General features: G+C 49.5%; 1 protein-coding gene and 1 long non-coding RNA gene across 3 annotated transcripts in view; one reads left to right on the forward strand and one right to left on the reverse strand.

Moving 5' to 3' along the window:
- LOC308499806 overlaps window positions 1-17,202 on the forward strand; it is a 120,627-nt gene that overhangs the window by 19,922 nt on the left and 83,503 nt on the right. For both annotated transcript variants that reach the window (XR_013993640.1, XR_013993641.1), the window contains one exon: window positions 8,894-9,002. This is a non-coding gene — a long non-coding RNA (uncharacterized lncRNA). The remainder of the gene's footprint in view (window positions 1-8,893; window positions 9,003-17,202) is intronic.
- MYH16 (myosin heavy chain 16) overlaps window positions 1-17,202 on the reverse strand; it is a gene marked incomplete at both ends in the record, with an annotated part of 50,238 nt that overhangs the window by 8,378 nt on the left and 24,658 nt on the right. Inside the window, 16 exons of the mRNA XM_081053633.1 lie at window positions 626-729; window positions 824-960; window positions 1,728-1,944; window positions 3,027-3,159; window positions 4,444-4,640; window positions 5,187-5,314; window positions 6,548-6,665; window positions 6,875-7,120; window positions 8,911-8,997; window positions 9,694-9,750; window positions 10,206-10,296; window positions 11,434-11,579; window positions 11,798-11,884; window positions 13,833-13,937; window positions 14,944-15,171; window positions 16,573-16,746. Of these exons, the coding sequence (XP_080909759.1) occupies window positions 626-729; window positions 824-960; window positions 1,728-1,944; window positions 3,027-3,159; window positions 4,444-4,640; window positions 5,187-5,314; window positions 6,548-6,665; window positions 6,875-7,120; window positions 8,911-8,997; window positions 9,694-9,750; window positions 10,206-10,296; window positions 11,434-11,579; window positions 11,798-11,884; window positions 13,833-13,937; window positions 14,944-15,171; window positions 16,573-16,746 (2,255 nt within the window). The remainder of the gene's footprint in view (window positions 1-625; window positions 730-823; window positions 961-1,727; window positions 1,945-3,026; window positions 3,160-4,443; window positions 4,641-5,186; window positions 5,315-6,547; window positions 6,666-6,874; window positions 7,121-8,910; window positions 8,998-9,693; window positions 9,751-10,205; window positions 10,297-11,433; window positions 11,580-11,797; window positions 11,885-13,832; window positions 13,938-14,943; window positions 15,172-16,572; window positions 16,747-17,202) is intronic.

A 17,202-nucleotide genomic window follows, 5' to 3' on the forward strand; every position in this document is an offset into this window, starting at 1 on the left:
TTTCACTTAGCATAATGTCCCCAGGGTTTATGTATGTTGTATCATGTGTCAGAATTACCTTCCTTTTTAAGGCCGAATAACATTCCTTTGTACATATGTATCATATTTTGTTTATCCATTTATTTATCAATGGCCATTGGGTTGCTTTCACATTTTAGCTATTATAAATAATGCTGCTATGAACATAGGTGTACAAATATCCATTTGAGACCCTGCTTTAAATTCTTTTGGGTATATATCCAGAAGTGGAATTGCTAGACCATGTGGTAATTCTATTTCAAATTTTCTGAGGAATCTCCATACTGTTTTTCATAGCACCTGAACCATTTTACACTCATTGGAGAAATGTCTATTCAAGTTCTTTGTCCATTTTTGGGTTATTATCTTATGGAGTTTTGTAATGAATCACTAACGTACTATGTTTCAAAGTGTTTGTAAACCAGAGAGTACTCCATCTGTATAAGATACTCTCATATTCCCATTTAACAGATGGGGAAACTGAGGTTCAGAGAGGTTCACCTAAATTGCCCAAGGTCACATGACTAGTAGGTGGCAGAGATCCAGGTTTCTGGACTCTGCTCCATCACACTAGGAAAGTCAGCCTCCCATCCTGTCAGCCCCATACCTCGTAGCTTCAAATTCCTCTTCTTTCTCGTGAATTCTCCGGTCGATGTCAGCCTTAACCTGAGCCAGTTCCAGCTGAATTCGAATCACCTTGCTCTCTTCAACCTGCCAGGAATGTATAAACATCAGTCTTTCTGGCCAAGCAGGTGTGTGGTCCCTGACCAATGATCAGCCCCCAAGGAGAACGCCACGAGCTCACCTCCAGGGAAGACTCAGCTTCTTCCAGGGCCACCTGGAGTTCCTCCTTCTCAATCTCCAATTTTTTCTTCAACTTCTGCAGCTCGTGTACACTCCGTCCTCCCTCGCCCAGCTGATCAATCAGTTCCTTTATCTCCTCTGAGAGAAAAATATTCTTGTTAGCGAGGTACATGAGGACTGCCAACTTCCCAGGGTCATGGCAGGTGGCACACACATTCCTCCATCGGGGCCGGAAGCAGGAACTCCGAGCCTCAATGGATCACAAGAGAAGCAATATACTCCAAGTCGGAGAGTCGTGGAGCATCAGGCTCGGGTGGTGGGTCCAAGCTCCTCGTTTCACAGACGAGAGGCCGAGGCCCAGAGAAGACGGAGCAAGCACAGAGTAGCTTTAGGGCCAGTGCTCAGGGCCTCCCTGGGCCTATCAGGTCCACATGTGAGGACTTCCTTTCTCGGAGACACATGCCCCGTCCCGCCCTCCGGGTCGCAAATTCCAGCCCGAGACCCCTATGTGTGAGAAATAGATATGCGTATGTATATTATTTACATAGGACAGATATAAGGGCTCAAGTAAAATCTATTGAACCCTTATTTATCAAGCCCTTATTCTACTAAGTGAAGACTTTACACATTTTATTTCATTGACACAACTTTACAAGGAAGGCAGTATTATTTCCCTATTTTACAGATGAGGAAACTGAGGCACAGAAAGTTTAAGTAACTCACCTGCCTGAAGTTACGTTGCTGAGTGCTCAAGTGCTTCTACAAAGCGCTTGCCAGCCGATCAATAAACATAGACTGTGCACCAACTATGTGCCAGGTGCTCAAACCCAAGATGTACCCAGGAGGAAGGGAGCCCTGGCTGTGTCCTTGTCCCCGCAGGCCCACCCGCCTGCCCTCGGGCTCACCCTGCAGGGTCTTGTTCTCCTTCTTCACCGACTCAAGGTGCTCCAGGGACTCCTCGTAGGCGGTCTTGATCTTGAAGCTCTCTGTCATGTACATGCGGCATTCCTTCTGCGAACTGTCTACCTCTACCTGCAGCTCCTCGCACTTCTGCTGCCACTCAGCCAGCATCTTGTCAAAGACCCGCTGCTTCTTGTCCAGAGCAGCTGCTGCAGCATTGGCCTAGGGACAGGTGGGGATGGTCTCCGGGGCTCTCACTTCCCTGCTCCTTTCCCTGCCTTCTGCCCCTTCCCTTCCTTTCTTCTCCAATGCGGTGACTGCCGACTACGGACTTCTTGGGAATTAGGACATAATTCAACATTTATGGCACAGAGAATAGGGAGTCAGGAGAGAGCTACATTCCAGTTCTCAAACTTTGACTACAAGAGGTGTGACCTTTTGCAGTCTATCTTGTCTTCCCAGCCTAGAATTTTCTCAGGTGTAAAATGAGCAATCTGGGCCACAACATCCTTCCCAGATTTGTGACATTCACGTAACTCCCCATAACGTATTTCTCTATAAGGTACTAACATACATTATGCATCATTATCCAACTCAGAGATGAGTTTGGTATTTTTTCTTGTGGATCAAAGCTGATTATTCTTAGACATTATTTTTTCATAGACCTTTCATCTTTTTCATAACTCCCCGGGAACTATGTATTTGTGGCTCTGCAATATTAGATTTTGTAAATGTCAAAATCTGCAATATTAGATTTTGTAAATGTCAGCTTAATTTCTTAATTTGGGAGGAGCAAAACCTTTTAGGGTTTTAGGATTTCGCCCCCGAAACCTCTCCCATCGATGTGACCTTCTGCTTGTGTGACCCTCACAGCTGGCAAGAAGCAATGGTCCTGTTTAGACCAAGACCAGGTTGGTGTGTGCCACTGGGAATCTTACATAATTCGGCTGGAGACTGGGAAATCAGTCTGAACCAGGGATTCAGATAGGCATATTTACCACACAAAGTGTGTGGGATATGGTTTGTGTGAGAGAAAAGGGAGCAGGTATAATATGTTGACTTCCTGGGACTAGTAAGTTTCATCCTGGTCATGGACCTCTTTAAATGGTGGCTTGTTGAGTGTTAATATCTCAGAATTATGAGTATATATTTAAACACATATTCAGGCAGGAGCCTGTGTCCAGTGGGCCTGTGTACAAACCCTCCTTCCTCATGGGCTACTGTTTCTTCCTGCTCACCCCAGACATTTGATAGTCTCACCCTGCTCTTAGTGAGCCCAGGGACCTCGCATTTGACCTTCTGACCTTCTCCAAGTCGATGGTGAGGTCCTCGACTTCTGCCTGGAGTCTCTGTTTGTTTTTCTCGAGGGAGGCGGCCCGAGCCTGGGCAGCTTCAGCTGCCTCTTCTGCTTCCTGGAGCCTGGCAGCTAGTTTCCTCCTGTGGATAAGGGTAAGAGGGGCCCATCAAGGAACATAGGAGCCCACGGGCCGGGGGCAAGGGCTGTGGCGTTGAGCTCTGGTGTCACGATGGAAAAGATGCAGACAAAATGGAGCGTGTTTAGAGGAAGCAACCACTGTCCCTTCATTCCTTCAACAAATTATTGTTTCTATTCTATGCCAAATATTGTTGTAGGCATTAGGGAAATAGCAGTGAATAAAACAGACTAAGATCTCTGCTCTCATGAAAGCTCTGATCCGGGTGTGTGTGTGTGGGACAGACAATACACAACAAAATGGCATAAACACTATGGAGAAAATAAAACAGGGAGAGGGACACATGAGCAAAGGCCTGAGGGAGGGGGGGACAAGGGCCCCCGTGGGTGCTTGGGGAAGAGGTTCCAGGCAGAAGGAGTGACAGATTGAGATTTAGGTTTAGCCTGGGAGTGAGAGAGCCTTTGGGTGGGAGCAGGCGGGCAGGCAGCGGTCAGTAGAAAATAGAAGAGCTGGAGGGCAGGAGGTGGAAGCTATAGAAGGCAGATTCAGGCTCAATGGAAGAAGAGCTTTAGATAAAAGACTTGTCTCAGCTGGAAGGCACTGTGCTTTTTGCTATCCCGTCACCACAAATTCCAGTTGGGGGAAGGCACAGCAAGCAGGCTGTGGTCCCCTTCCTGCCTGGCACAGGGTGGCTCACGCGCAGGGCTTCCTTGCGTGTGTGGGCCCAGGGGTACCCAAGCAGCCTTTTCTTATGCAAGAGGGCAGCTCAGACCCACATTCACGTGTCCACTCATTTTCTCAGGCCCGTAAAGCGGAGTGTCCAGTTCTCTAATTTGTGAATGAGGAAGAAAGCCCAAAGGACTTGAGGACGTTGACCACAGAGCTGGGGAAAGGCAGAGTGGAGACGTTCGCCACTGAGTGTGGTCTGTGTAGTCCCAGCATCACCGAAAGGCCTTGCCCCACACCCACCAGGCCTGTGGGGCTTCCTGAGCAGAAGCCCTGCCCAGAAGAGGAGCCCTCGCCCCGCCCCTGACTTCCCTTCCTGAGCCTGAGCACTTTATGGCCGAGAACATAGGTAAGAGAACCCTTGGAGATGGAACCTGAAGGCTGGCGGTGTGGGCAGGGCCTTCCCCTGTCCAGACACTCATCCCTCCTTTATACGAGGAGGTTGGGAACTGCCTTTTCCCGGGGGTGGCCCTGGCCTCAGCTGTGGCTGACAGTGGCGAGCCCTCCGGTACCCACCCACCCGCTTGGCATTTCCTGCTCTCCTGGCACAGGGTACACTCACTTGGTCTCCTCGAGCTCCTCAGTCCTCTGGATGGCATCTGTCTCATACTTGGTCCTCCAGGTGGTCACCTCAGTGTTGAGTTTGGACACGAGGCGCTGCAGCTCTGACTTGCCTCCCTGCTCCTCCTCTAGCTGCTCCTTCAGCAGGTCCAGGTCGTGCTTTGTGTTGGCAAGACTCACCACGGCTGTGCTGCGAGACTGTGGGGACCACACGGGTCGGTCAGAGGCCCACCGGTCTCTCTACGGTCCCCACGGCCAGCACTTAGATTATACGTAATGTTTGATCAACAGTGCAGCAAGTAAAGGGGAACACACACACAATTCTATAACCCTAACCATCATGGTTTGTTTTCCTTGTTATTTTCCAATTACTGTCCACAAACACACGCAGTTTCACTTAGTCATACATACAGCATACTACAGTTTTGTTTTGTTTTCCATATGATCACAAACCATAGTCTCGGGGTAGTTTCTACTTTATATCCTTAGTTATAAAACTTTTGTTCAGTTAGACTTCAGATGGTTCTCCAGGTTGATTGTTCTATAATTTAGTTGTAATTTTAATGTGGTCTCAGGAGGAGGCAAGCACAGCGTTTATCTACTCCGCCATCTTGGATCCTCTCCAGCATACTACAGTGTTGCAGTTAATTTTTAGTAGTGAATCAAATATTTTTCATGTTCCTTCTGTATCTTCATAACCTATAACTTTTTTCAAGGAGGCAGCTCTATCACCCCCAAACAAACCTTGGATTCTTCATCCAGTTGCCTCTTGTAATCATCCACCTGCGATGTCAGTGATGTCTTTATCCGCAGGATTTGATTGAGCCGGCTCTGGGATTCTTCATATTCCCGGCTCAGTTCACTATTTTCAGCTGCGTGAGAAGGAATGGGGAGGTACTGGACGAAGAACTGGCCCCCCAGCCTGATTATAAGCTCCCCCAGGGCACTGCTCCCAAAGCACCCAGTAAATATGGCGGTATGGCTGAATGAACTGGAATGGGGAGCATGGCGACCACCACGCCAGCCACCCAAATCAAGTTAGCCCACAAGAGGAGCAAGTGCCCAAAGGTTGCCAACACCCAGGTGACTTATATGGGGTAAGGGTCTTCATTCAGATAACGAAGCCCTGATGCTGGCAGGAGATACAGCAAAGAAGTTTGGAGAAAGCAGTGGGGTAGAGTGTTCACTTTGTAAAGTGTATTTGTCACAGTCTCAGAACATATACTCCTGTCATTCGTGGACTGATTGCTGGGACCAGAGGCTAGCCATGAGCCACAGAAGATCAGGGTTTCTGGTTCTGCTCTGTAAGTCACTTTATCTCACTGAGCTTCACTTTCCTCATCTGTCAAATAGAAATATTGATTTTTAAAAGTATTGAGGATGTGGGCACTAAGGCCAAAAGATGCTTGCATGTTCTCGGGTGTCACACTGGAGCCTTGTCTAACTGCCTAAGGAGCGTTATCTTTTCTGAGGAAATGAGCCTTGGTTTGACTTACTTTTTACCAGGTTAGCCCAGTCTCTGCAAAGTTAGGTGTTGACTTGTTCAGTGCTTAAGCAAATTAGTTTTGGCCTAGAGATGTATTCTTCTGGTAGAAACCAAACCAAACCAGACCCAGACGCTGCAGTATTATTGTCCGGTAGGACATCAACATTTTGCATCCACCTTAGCAAAGTTACTTAAGCATTCCTTTCCTGGCTGACTATGTAAATCTCCGCCCCTCAGCTCTTCAATGGCAGCGTGACCGTTTTTTCTGGTTCCCTCATTAGGGACACATATTTGCTTTATGCTAATACGCGGATCATGTTTTAAAATGTTTGATAGTCGTTTTTTGTCAGTCTGACTGCCCCTCCTGCAGATCTCACAGGGTGGCCGAGAGAACTGATATGAAAATGCTTTGAATAGCAGTCCCTGTTTTACCCTGTAAAGACGCGACTTGGAACACTCAGTGGGTGGGAGAAAACCTCCTTGTTTCATCACAGGGGATGTGAATTTTCCAAGACCAAGAAATCTCTGGGGGGAGGAATCAGGCACTCAGTTTCCTTGCAGACACCTGTTCTGTCTCATGTACCTCTCCTTAGGGAGCTGCAGGGAGGAGTGAGCTCACCTTGGAGACGGGTCCTGATGGCGTTGATTTCTGCCTGGTTTCGTTCCAGCTCAGCCACCTTGGCGTTGGCTTCTGCTAGGTTATCTTCCAGCTTTCGGACGTGGGCCTCGGCATTCGTCTGCTCAGGGAGTAGGTACCCAGGGGGGAAATGGGGAGGCTCAGGCCAGGCTCTCCTGCTTCCTACCTGGGTTCCCCTAGTGCAGCCTCCCACACCACCCCTCTGGTTCTTCTAGAATGTCCCTGTCTCGGAAACCCCCAATGGCTCACCACATTCTATTAACATAAAGCAGGGGCACCTCCCCGTGGCTGTGGATGGGCCTCCCTCACCTTGGACTTCTGCATAGTCTCCACACTGGCATTGAGGTCATCAATCTCGGCCTTCATGACCTGCTTGTCCTTCTCCAGCTTGGACTTGACCCTCTGCAGGTTCTCCACGTGCTCCGTCAGCTCGGCCATGGAGTCCGTGTGCTTCTTGCGCAATGTGGAGGCTGTCGCCTCGCTCTGCAGGGCCGCCTCCTCCAGCTCCCGCCGCAACTTCAGCAGTTCAGCCTCCCGCTTGCGGTTCTGCTCAATCTGGGGAAGAGGAGAAGCAGGGCTTAGCAGGACTGACCGGCACTGGCGTCTTTGGGGTAGACACTGCCCACCTGCTCAATGGCCCCTTGATTTTCCTGCATCCCATTAATGAGGTGTCCTGATTGAAATATCAACCCTAAGCCTGTGGGGGAGTTGCCTGTAGGATTTGTTTAGATAGTGTTGTATGTGGAATTATGGCCCCCCAAAAAGATATGTTCAAATCTTAACCCCAATATCTGTGCATGGGACCTTATTTGGGAATAAGATCTTTGCGGATGTAAACAAGTTAAAATGTCATATTGGATTAGGGTGGGTCCTAATCTAATGACTGGTTGTCTTTATAAGAAGAGGGAAATTTGGACCCAGAGAGACACACAGAGAAGGCCACGTGACCACAGAGGCAGAGGCTGGAGCGAGGCAGCTAAATGTAAGGATCAGCACAGCTTGCCACCAGAAGCCAGCAGAGAGCCTAGAACAGATTCTCCCTCAGAGCCTCCAGAAGGAGGCTACCAGGCAGCCCCTTTTCCATGGCTCCTGCTCTCCACCCCCTGTTCTCTTAACTGTCCTTGTACTGCTAGACATGGTCCCTTTGTTAATGCCCTTCGTTTAAACCACCCGGGATTGTTTTGTTTCCTTCCAGGTCTGACCACAGCTGGGCACCTGCTTCAGGTCTTGGCAACAACCCTCCCCCCCAACCCCGCCAAGTTGTGGAATGGGGCCATGATGGTGAGGGAGTGGGACATGGAGTCTGGGGTGCCTTCAAATGATAAGGGACACTGTATATGTTCCTGCTCTCTGCTCTGACCCAGAGTCTGCATTTGCAAGAGAGCTGACTACATGGAATTAGAAGGAGAGTTTCATGTCACTTCTATTGGTCTCCATGATGCTGTCCTGTGAGCTGGAGGAAGATGCATTCAGATTCTAGCCCCCACTCGCCTCTTAGTGGGGTGCTCTTGGAGTGTGGGGTCACCCCACTATATTAACCTTGTCTTTATTTTCTGTATGATGGTATTCAGGGTCAATGAAGCCCCTGAAAGGGTCAGCTAATTCCTAGAGATAGCAAACAATTCGATTTCAAATGCAAACCAACCAATCTAGTTCTGTTACTCTCAGTCACTATCCACCTGCCCTAATCACCCAGGGCCAGGTACCAGACAACTAGGGCTCTGTGCCCCAGAGCCCTCTGAAATTATCCAAACTAGCCAATCCTGAGCCGGCTCCCCCGCCTCACTTGTTCCTTCATCAGAAACCACAAGAGCATCTTTTGCCCACAATTCCCCCTTCCTCTGCTTACTGACTGACCCTGGTGCTTCCCTGGGTGGCCCTGCTTGGCATGCCCCCTCCTCTTGGGAGCCATAACATACAGTTGACCCTTGAAAAATGCAGGTTTGAACTGTGCAGGTCAACTGAACTGTGGTCAATTGAAAAAAGTTCGCATATAAGTGAACCCATGCAATTCCAACCCATGTTGTTAGGGTCAACTGTAGCTCTTCAATGATAATCCCTCTTGATCTGCTGGCTTTACTGTTCTTCAAACTTTCTATTAACGCACTGTATTTTTAGGACACCCACCCTCTGCATTCAATCCAAATCCTGCTTCCATCAGTGCCACTGAACTAAGGAGCCCCAGAAGGAAGTGGACGAACCAGCCCCTCTCTCACCTACTCTTTATCACTAATTGGTTTCTTCTTAAGGTAGTGCAAGGAATTCAGCAAAAATAAACTGGTCTTTAGCCCACTGTTCATCATCCAACATTTTTTTTTCTCTCTGCAGGCAGGAAGGAATTGTACCTGAGCAGACGTGGCTCCCCCAGCCTCTTCCAGCCTGTCACTGAGATCTTCGAGGTCCCGGGACAGGTCGCTGCGTTGTTTCTCCACCTGGGGTGAGATTAAATGATACGGAAGCCATCCATGAGCCCCTCTTTGTGCATGGTGCCTGTGAGGCCGGGGTCCTGCACTTGGGGAGCTCTGCACTCTGCCTGCAACCCCACATACTCAGTGAAGGATGCTGTCTGTTTTTCTTCCTGCACTGGTGGGCCTTAGTGTCCATCTACCTCCCAGCCCAGTTTGGCTGAATCTGGAGTTTAGGTGTCATATGATTCATTTCTTACTCGTTTTCTGGCCTCATTCCCAGTAGGATCCCTGCCCTCAACTCTCCCTCCACTCTTTGCTCTTCCTTTTACACCTTTGTCCCTGGGCAGGTAGGTACTATTTCATTCCCTCTACCTAGAAATTCCTCCCTGCCTCAGCCTGTTGAATTCAATTTTCGAGTCAATTTTAATGTTTCCTCTACCACCTGCCTCAGGCAGAGCTAGCCTTCTCTCCTTGGACACCACAAGTAGCATCTTATGTTGTAATTAATGTGCACGTGTAGCACAGTGCCTGGCACACAGTAGGTGCTCAAGAAAAAATGAGGAGGTGGTGAAAAAGTACGCTGGTGTAGTCATTCATTTCATCTGTAACAATGTCCTGCCCTCCTCTCTGTTGGTTTCCTGAGTGGGCGTTTCTGCTGATGGTTGGATTGTACCTGGCATTAGTCCTTTGACTCAAGAAAGGCAGAAGTATATCATTTACCTTGGCTCTCATTGCTCTCTCAGCTTCTAGTTCTTCCTCCAGCTCCTCGATTCGGGCCTAGCAGATAAACAAGCAGATGAAAGGGGTGGGGGAATTATTTCTCTTGTGTGAAGTTAGAAACCAAACCACTTGACTTGTTAAAATGGAAATGGTAGAAGAGAGCTAAGCATATGATGGACACTGTCAAAAGCAGAGAGAAGCAGGAAAGTGCAATGGCCCTGAGATAGGATGGAGGCTGGGGAATGTCAGACCCGCAAGGAGCCAGCATGGCTGGACAGCATGTGAATGATGGGTGATGAAGGAGGGAGCAGGGGCCAGATTGTAGAGGGCCTTGTAACTATTGTCAGGACTTGGAATCTAACTCTGAGTGAGGTGGACATGGGTCAGTCTCTAAGGACACTGTGGCAGTCTGTCTCCTCAGGAAAACTTAGCAGCTCATCAGCTGATGTGAGGAAAGGGTGCCGGAAAGTGCATCCCAAAGGGCGAATTCAGTCTTTCGGTCCTGGACATACCTGGTGCTCCTTTAGTTTCCGCTGCAGAGTGGAATTCAGAGACTGCTCATCCTCATATTTAGAGTTGACAGAATTGATTTCCATATCTCTCCTGCAAGAGAAGGTTTGATCTCCAGAGGGAAAACTGAGGGTAGACCAGCAAGCTGGCCGGGCAATGGAGCCTGGGCGACTGGAGGAGGCCTTGAACCTGATGAAACCGATTTGCCCCCTAACCTCTGGCCTGTGGGTATGACAGCCTAGAAGGTCTCACCTAGAGAGCCCCAGGATCTGCTCCACGGGTTTGTCATTCACTTATTCTTTCACTCATTCATTAACTCATGCATTTATTAATTTGGCAAGTGTTTACTGAATATCTACTATGTGCCAGACATTGTTTGGGGTTCACATCAGTGAACAAACCAGACAGAAATCACTGCTCTAGTGCAGCTTACGTTCTAGGGGCTCTGGACTTGATGCTTTGCCTTTTTAGGGAAAATTTTCCTCCAAAAACTTTTCACAAAGGGCTGTTTCCTTCTGATGTGTGAGTTCCATGTGTCAAGGAGCTAAGTTGCCAGAGACCAAGCTGATGAGGGGGAAGGGTAAGGTCACATGTGCCTTTGGTGTGTACCACAGAAGAAACGTGCTGAGATGCAGATTTTGCTGCGTACGCCTCTCATAGCAGCCTGTGGTACTTCAAAACTGCCTTAGCAAAATATACTTCACAGATGCACTGTCTAAATCCTACTTCCTAATAGCGTTTCCTTCTCTGACTCTTTATCTCCACCCACTCTGCCTCTTCCTTAGTTCAGGTTTATGCCTGGACCATTGCAGTAGTATTCCTATGGTCTTCCTGCTTCTAACTTTTCTCCACTCCACCTTTCCTCTACATCAGTGACAGAGCGATATTGACAAAATACCCGGCAAACCCTTGTGATCTTTGAGATCCCAGGTTACAGGTTTCTATGAACACTCTGCCCTCCAGGGTGGAAGCATTGCTTAGTACAGTCTCCTTTTCCTCATCCAGCAGGACTTGTGTGAGGCTGGGAGCTCCTTGTGGACAGGGCAGCACTTCCTCCTTCCTCCCTATGTCTTCCATGCTGGGTACAGTGCCTGGCACATAGTGGGTTCTGGGGACAGGCATTAATACATGTGAAGCCCTCAGCACAGTGCCCGGTGCCTGGCACCCCTCAGGAACTGCTAGATACTGCTAATATTGTTACGGAAGAAATGAACGACGGCACGGGCATACTTTTTCACCACTTCCTCGAGATCTAGCTTGGACCGCTCCATCTCGTTGAGGTTGTCAATGGTCATCTTCAAGTCGCTCTCCGCTTTCCGACGCGCCTTTTCTACCTCTGCCCGGATTTTCTTTTCCTGCTCCCAGTTATCCTCCAGCTGCAGAGACAAGGAGAGCCAGAGAAGGGAGAGCGGGGCGTAGTGTCAGGCCACAATGCAGTCAGGAAGCAGACTGCTTCCTTAGTTTTGACATCAGAAAAGCTCTCACTTCCCCAGGGGATGTGTCAGTCCAGAGCCCCAAATCCATCCGAGGACCCAATGCCCCGGGATGGACCCGGCCCTCAAGCTGTAGGATTGGCCCAGCCCCGGGGCATCACCTCGTGGATCTGCGTGTTGAGCTTGCTGTTGCTCTTGGTCAGGTGGTTCACCTTGTCCTCCTCAGCTTGAAGGTCGTCGAGGGTTTTCTGGAGGGAAAGATAACACGTATGTCCCCCCAGGCCTGCAGGAGCACCCGCACAGACCTGGTTCTCTGCTATCACTTCAGAGCTGATGTGAGTTGTTAGTGAAGAGCTGCTGAGCACCCGCTCCTGGGTGCTGGGTGAGGCCAGGGCAGACCCGAGCATCCGTCAGCCGCAGGGGAGTGCTCGGGTCAGCAGCGGTTCTCTGGTTCTCTACAGGACATATGGAAATCTGTGGAGGGCTTCTGGTTGTCACAATGATTGGGGGCCCCCACTGGCACTAAGTAAGTGGTTCCAGGGATGCTGGACATCTTGTCTTTCTCTGGACTGTCCGACACCGTGAAGAATAATTCTGCAGTCCACACACGTGAGGTCCCACCCAGGCATTCATGCAGGTAAAACAACCATTTATCCTCTCTGAACCTAGGACCCACTACCACTTTACCTATAACTCTAACCCTTCTGTGCCTGTTTGCAGCCGTTATAGACAGGCTCGGGCAGACAGCCCACTGCTCACAACTTCTAGTCTATCTGCCTGAGATTTTACACACTGACAGCCCCATTATTTATTATAAATTACTTTACATTCATTTCTCCTTTATATTGAAGGGCACGCCATTGATTTTTTTTGAAGGTATGTATTAGTTATATCATTAGAATTTTTATTTCAGGAGAGTAAGAGAGCCTTCCAAATTACAGTCAGCTCACGTCATTTGTGGATTACCTTTCTGCCAATTTACCGACTTGCTAAAATTTATTTGTAATCCCCAAATCAATACTTGTGGTGCTTTCATGGCCATTCGTGGACTTGCGCAGAGTGGTGAAAAATTTGAGTTGCCTGGTTTTCAGCTGAGATCGAGGGAGAGGAGGCTCTGCCTTCTTGTTTCAGCTCAGACTGCAAACAAGTGTCCTTTTCACAGTCTATTTTCTGCCATGTTTTTACATGTTTGTGTTTTTTTAGTTGGTGATTTCACTGTATAAAATGGCACCCAAGCACAGCGTCGTCTAGTGATCCTAAGTACAAGAAAGCTTTGGTGTGCCTTACAGAGAAAATGTGTGTATGAGCTAAGCTTTGTTCAGGCATGAGATACAGTGCTGCTGAGCGTGAGTTCAATGTTAGGGAATCAACAATATGTACTAGAAAAGGTGTCTTTAAACATAAACACACATAAAACAACATCATGTATCGATCGTAATCATATGTGTTATGTATTGACTGGTTGACAAAAATGTTGTGACCAGAAGCTTGTAGGAACTTAACTCTAAATTTCCCCTAGGAGCAGAGGTTTAGTATTTGCTAATTCAGTGTGTATGGTGACTTTATAATGAGAACTGACCATATTTGTTATAAAAGGAAGCTCTGGGTTTGATATGGTTGCGAGTCACGGTCTAAGGAGAGGCATTTCCAGAGGCAGTTCAGGGGACATGCTGTGGATTCATGGTGTCAGCAAACAGGGATGAGGGTCCATTGTCCAGGCCTGGGCTTCAACACACTCTTTGCATCTGTGTCCCCAGAGCTAGGAAGTACCCCGTACCACAGTCAGCACTGGTGGCTGGTCAGCACTGGCTGGCTCTGCATTTTGGAGCCTGAGCCTGTAACAGTCGGTGGGTCTCCCCGTGACCTCAAGAGCTCATGCCTTTTGTTTCCGTGATGTATCAGGCTTCACTGGTGTTTTAGAGTTCACAGGACACTTCCATATATCCCATTTCTCACTCTTAAAGTGTTCCAGTTTGGGTAACAAATTATAAAGTGACTCCACTTACAACAAATCTGGAAGCAAGGCATCAAGATGTGACCATGCTCATTCACTGATGATTGAATTGAGATTTAGGGAGTGTCTGCGACTTCCCTAAGGGCCCCTAGCAGAGGGGTGGCAAAGCTGGGATTTGAACCAGTGTCTCCAATCTCTGAGTTCTGCCTGCTCTGCCAAGGGGAGAAACAGGTGGTGCCTACCTGGTGCAGCTCCTCCAGGGCCCTCTTCTCTTTCTGGAGCTTGGCAATGGAGTCTTCACGGAGAGAGAGGTCTCCAGTCAGGGTGCGGACCTTGTGATCCAGGGCCTGGAAACCAGGGAAGGGGAGAGCCAGGGCTTAAAGGCTGGGAACACCCTCTGGTGGGAGGACAGGAGGGGAAGGCACTTGTTTTGAGAAAGGGTCCTTGGTTTGGCTCTACTCTAGAGTCATCTGGGAGCCTGAGAAATGCCAACACCCATGGCACACCCCAAACAACCAAGTCAGAATCTTAGGGGTGAGGGGAGCAACAAGAGCCACCAATTCATGACTTTGCTACTCAAAGCCTTGTCCTTGGATGTCAGCTGTGGCATTGACTGAGAGTGTGTTAGAAACATAGATCCTGAGGTCCTGCTACACCTGCTGATCCAGGATCTGTGTCTTATAAGGATCTCGATGGTTTGTGTGCGCATCAGAGCTGGAGAGGCATGGGTTTAGGCAGTGTCCACCTTCCCTTGTTCATGGACCCCACCCAAGTGCAAGGGTAGGAAGGGGGCCTTGGGGCCAAGGGCCAGCCAGATGGTATCAGGAGCCAGGGGCTCCCTCTCGTAGGGGCAGCAGCTGTTTGGGAAGAAATCCAGCAGCGACAGGTGGCCCCACCATACTGATAGTGTTGCCTCTCTGGGAAGGGTGGAAGGGTGGACGTGATGCTGCAGAACATTCTGGAGGGACCCAGGGATATGGAGGCTGAGTGGGCAGCAGTGCAGATGCCTGGAATCCCAGGCTTGAGGAGAACCCGTCAGGCCTGAGCCTGGATGTCAATATTATGGTAAAAGCTCCCAGTCCCTTAGTCAGCTGCTCTGTCTAGAACTTTCTGCAACAATGGACATCTTCTCAGTCTGCTCTATCCAACATGGGAGCGCTCGAAATGCAGCTAGGTCAATTGAGGAACCCTATTTTAAATTGTACTGAATGAAGTTAAAACAGCCCCATGTGGCTGCTGGTTAGCGTCCTGGAAGCACTGCTATGGCAACTTCAGGTGTGGCCCCTGCACGACGAGCAGGCTGGGGGTTCCCTGGCCCTGAGAGGAGTGTGGTCGGGCCCAGGACCTCCTCACCTGCTTCTCCTTCTCCGTCTTGGCCAGTGTGGTCTCAAGGCCCTCCAGGTCACGCTTCAGGTCACTCAGCTCCCCCTCCAGCTTGCGCTTGGTGGCGCTCAGAGAGGCAGCCGTGCCTTCCTCTTCCTCTAGCCGCTCCCGTATGTCAGAGATCTGGCTCTCCAGCTCCATTTTGGTCTTCATCATCTGGGTCAGGCGCTCCTCGGCGTCCATCAGGTTCTCTCGCTCCTGGTGGAAGAAAGAGCCCCAGTCAAAGGCAGGAGTCCAGCCACCTGCGACGGACCAAGATGGCAGACAGTCTTCGGGCTGATGGGCCCCAAACAAAAATGTTCTGGGGTTTGACAGAGGGCTGGGCTAGCTCTGAGCTCCTCTGTGATGTGTGTGACAAAGTGTGTCCAGGAGTGTGGGCCCCAGAACAGCAGCAGCAGCAGTAGCACCTGTGAGCTGGTCAGGATGCAAAATCTCGGGCCTGATGTGACACCTGCTACATCGGAATCTGCATTTTAACGAGATCCCAGGTAAGATGCACCTTAAGGTTTTAGCAGCAACGGAGCTGTCAGAAGTCACACAGGCAGTAAGTGGCAGAGAAGGGACAACCTGAGTGTTCACTGGGGTCTCCCCGAGATGGGGTTAGTGGTGTAAGACGGCAATTGGCCACAGAGTCAGAAGCCTGGACCAGCTGTGTGACTTTTGGTTCACGGCATAACTTTACTGAAATTCATTTCTTTGTCTGCAAAATAAGGGAAACGATCACCACGAGGTGCAAAGGGATGGAGCACACTAGGTGCTTCAATAAATGGAAGATTCTTTTATTACTGTGGTCTCGCTCAGCTTCAGTCTCCCCAAACACAAACAAGGATGGCAGCTTGAGCAACTTCTCAGGGGTATCGAGAGGATGTGGAGAAATGATGTCAGAGACAGCTTGGGGAAAATGCACAGACAGTGCAAGCGCCTCGCAGACACAGCTGTGGCCGAGCAGGAAGGACCCAGGATGGAATCAGACTCCTCCCGGTCGTGGGTTTTCTACTGATGGGCTTGAGACCTTGATCAAGTCTCTAAATGTTGGTCAAACTAAGTTTTCTACCCTGTAGGATACACATGAAAATTGGGCATCTTAAGGAGTGTTTCAGAGGGTCAAATCCGAGAAGGAGCCTTTGTAAACCAGAAGGGTCACGTTAGTGACTGCAGTTGTCACATTGGAATGCAGGGATGGGGGACATTGAATCAGGCACCCATGGAAACCAGGTCATTTGTTTTCCCTGTGCTGTTTGCACTTGACAGGAAAGGAAAGGAGACAAAGGAAAGAGAGCTAGTTCCTGATGGCCCACGGCAGAGCCAGGCTCACTGTAGGGGTGCTCCTCCCACCATGTCTCGTAGCCCCAGGTCTGGACAGTCCCCTTAGGCCCAGTATGTATGTGCATGCCCAGCCTCCTGCTATGGGCAAATAAGAATTGATAGAGACTTTTTTGTAGTTACGTAAAGGGTGACATTACAATGAAGAAAAAAGAAGGCTGGGAATTCCCCGTGGTCTGGAGGCTCACCCTCCCTTCATCCCTAGGTCTGACTTACAATGACCCCGAGGGTCTAGACAGTTGCCAAGACCCCCAGCCCCCATCCCTCCCCACATACGGCCTGCAGCTGGATGGTGAGGTCGTTCTTCTCCTGGCTGAGCGTGGCCGTCTTCTCCTCCATATCCTTGACCTTATTTAACAGCTCTTGTGTCTTGGACATGGCATTCCTCAGCTCTTCCTCCTTGGCCTTCATCTCCTCCTCTTGCCGCGCCACATTCAGAAGTGGCTTGACCTGGATGGCCAGCAATACCATAGAGTGTTAGGGGGGGTGGGCTTTGCCAGGGGGCCAGGAGGTGGGCTGTGGAGTCTCTGCCTCAGACTGGGTCTCACATCCCCCACTGGGGTGGAAAGCAGCTCTTCTCCACAGAGGCCATGAAGCATCTGACCTCCACAGAGAAGGCTCATTCTTGCTTAGAATCCAACCTTAGGATGCTCTTTGATCCCGGGAGACACAAAGTCAGATGGTTCTCAGCATCCAGCTGCACCCAGTGCTTGCATCTGTTCTGTAAGTTATGTGTGCTCGGAGCCCTGGCTACATTCACAGCTCTGCTTTCCTTACCTTTCTCCCTCACTGAGTCCTCTCTCTCTCTCTCTCTCTCTCTCTCTCTCTCTCTCTCTCTCTCTCTCTCTCTCTCTCGTCTATTTCTATCTCTATCTCTCTGTGTCTGTCTCTCTCTCTTCCTGTCTA

Source organism: Rhinolophus hipposideros (genome assembly GCF_964194185.1).
Source record: "Rhinolophus hipposideros genome assembly, chromosome: 7".
NCBI classification, from domain to species: domain Eukaryota; kingdom Metazoa; phylum Chordata; class Mammalia; order Chiroptera; family Rhinolophidae; genus Rhinolophus; species Rhinolophus hipposideros.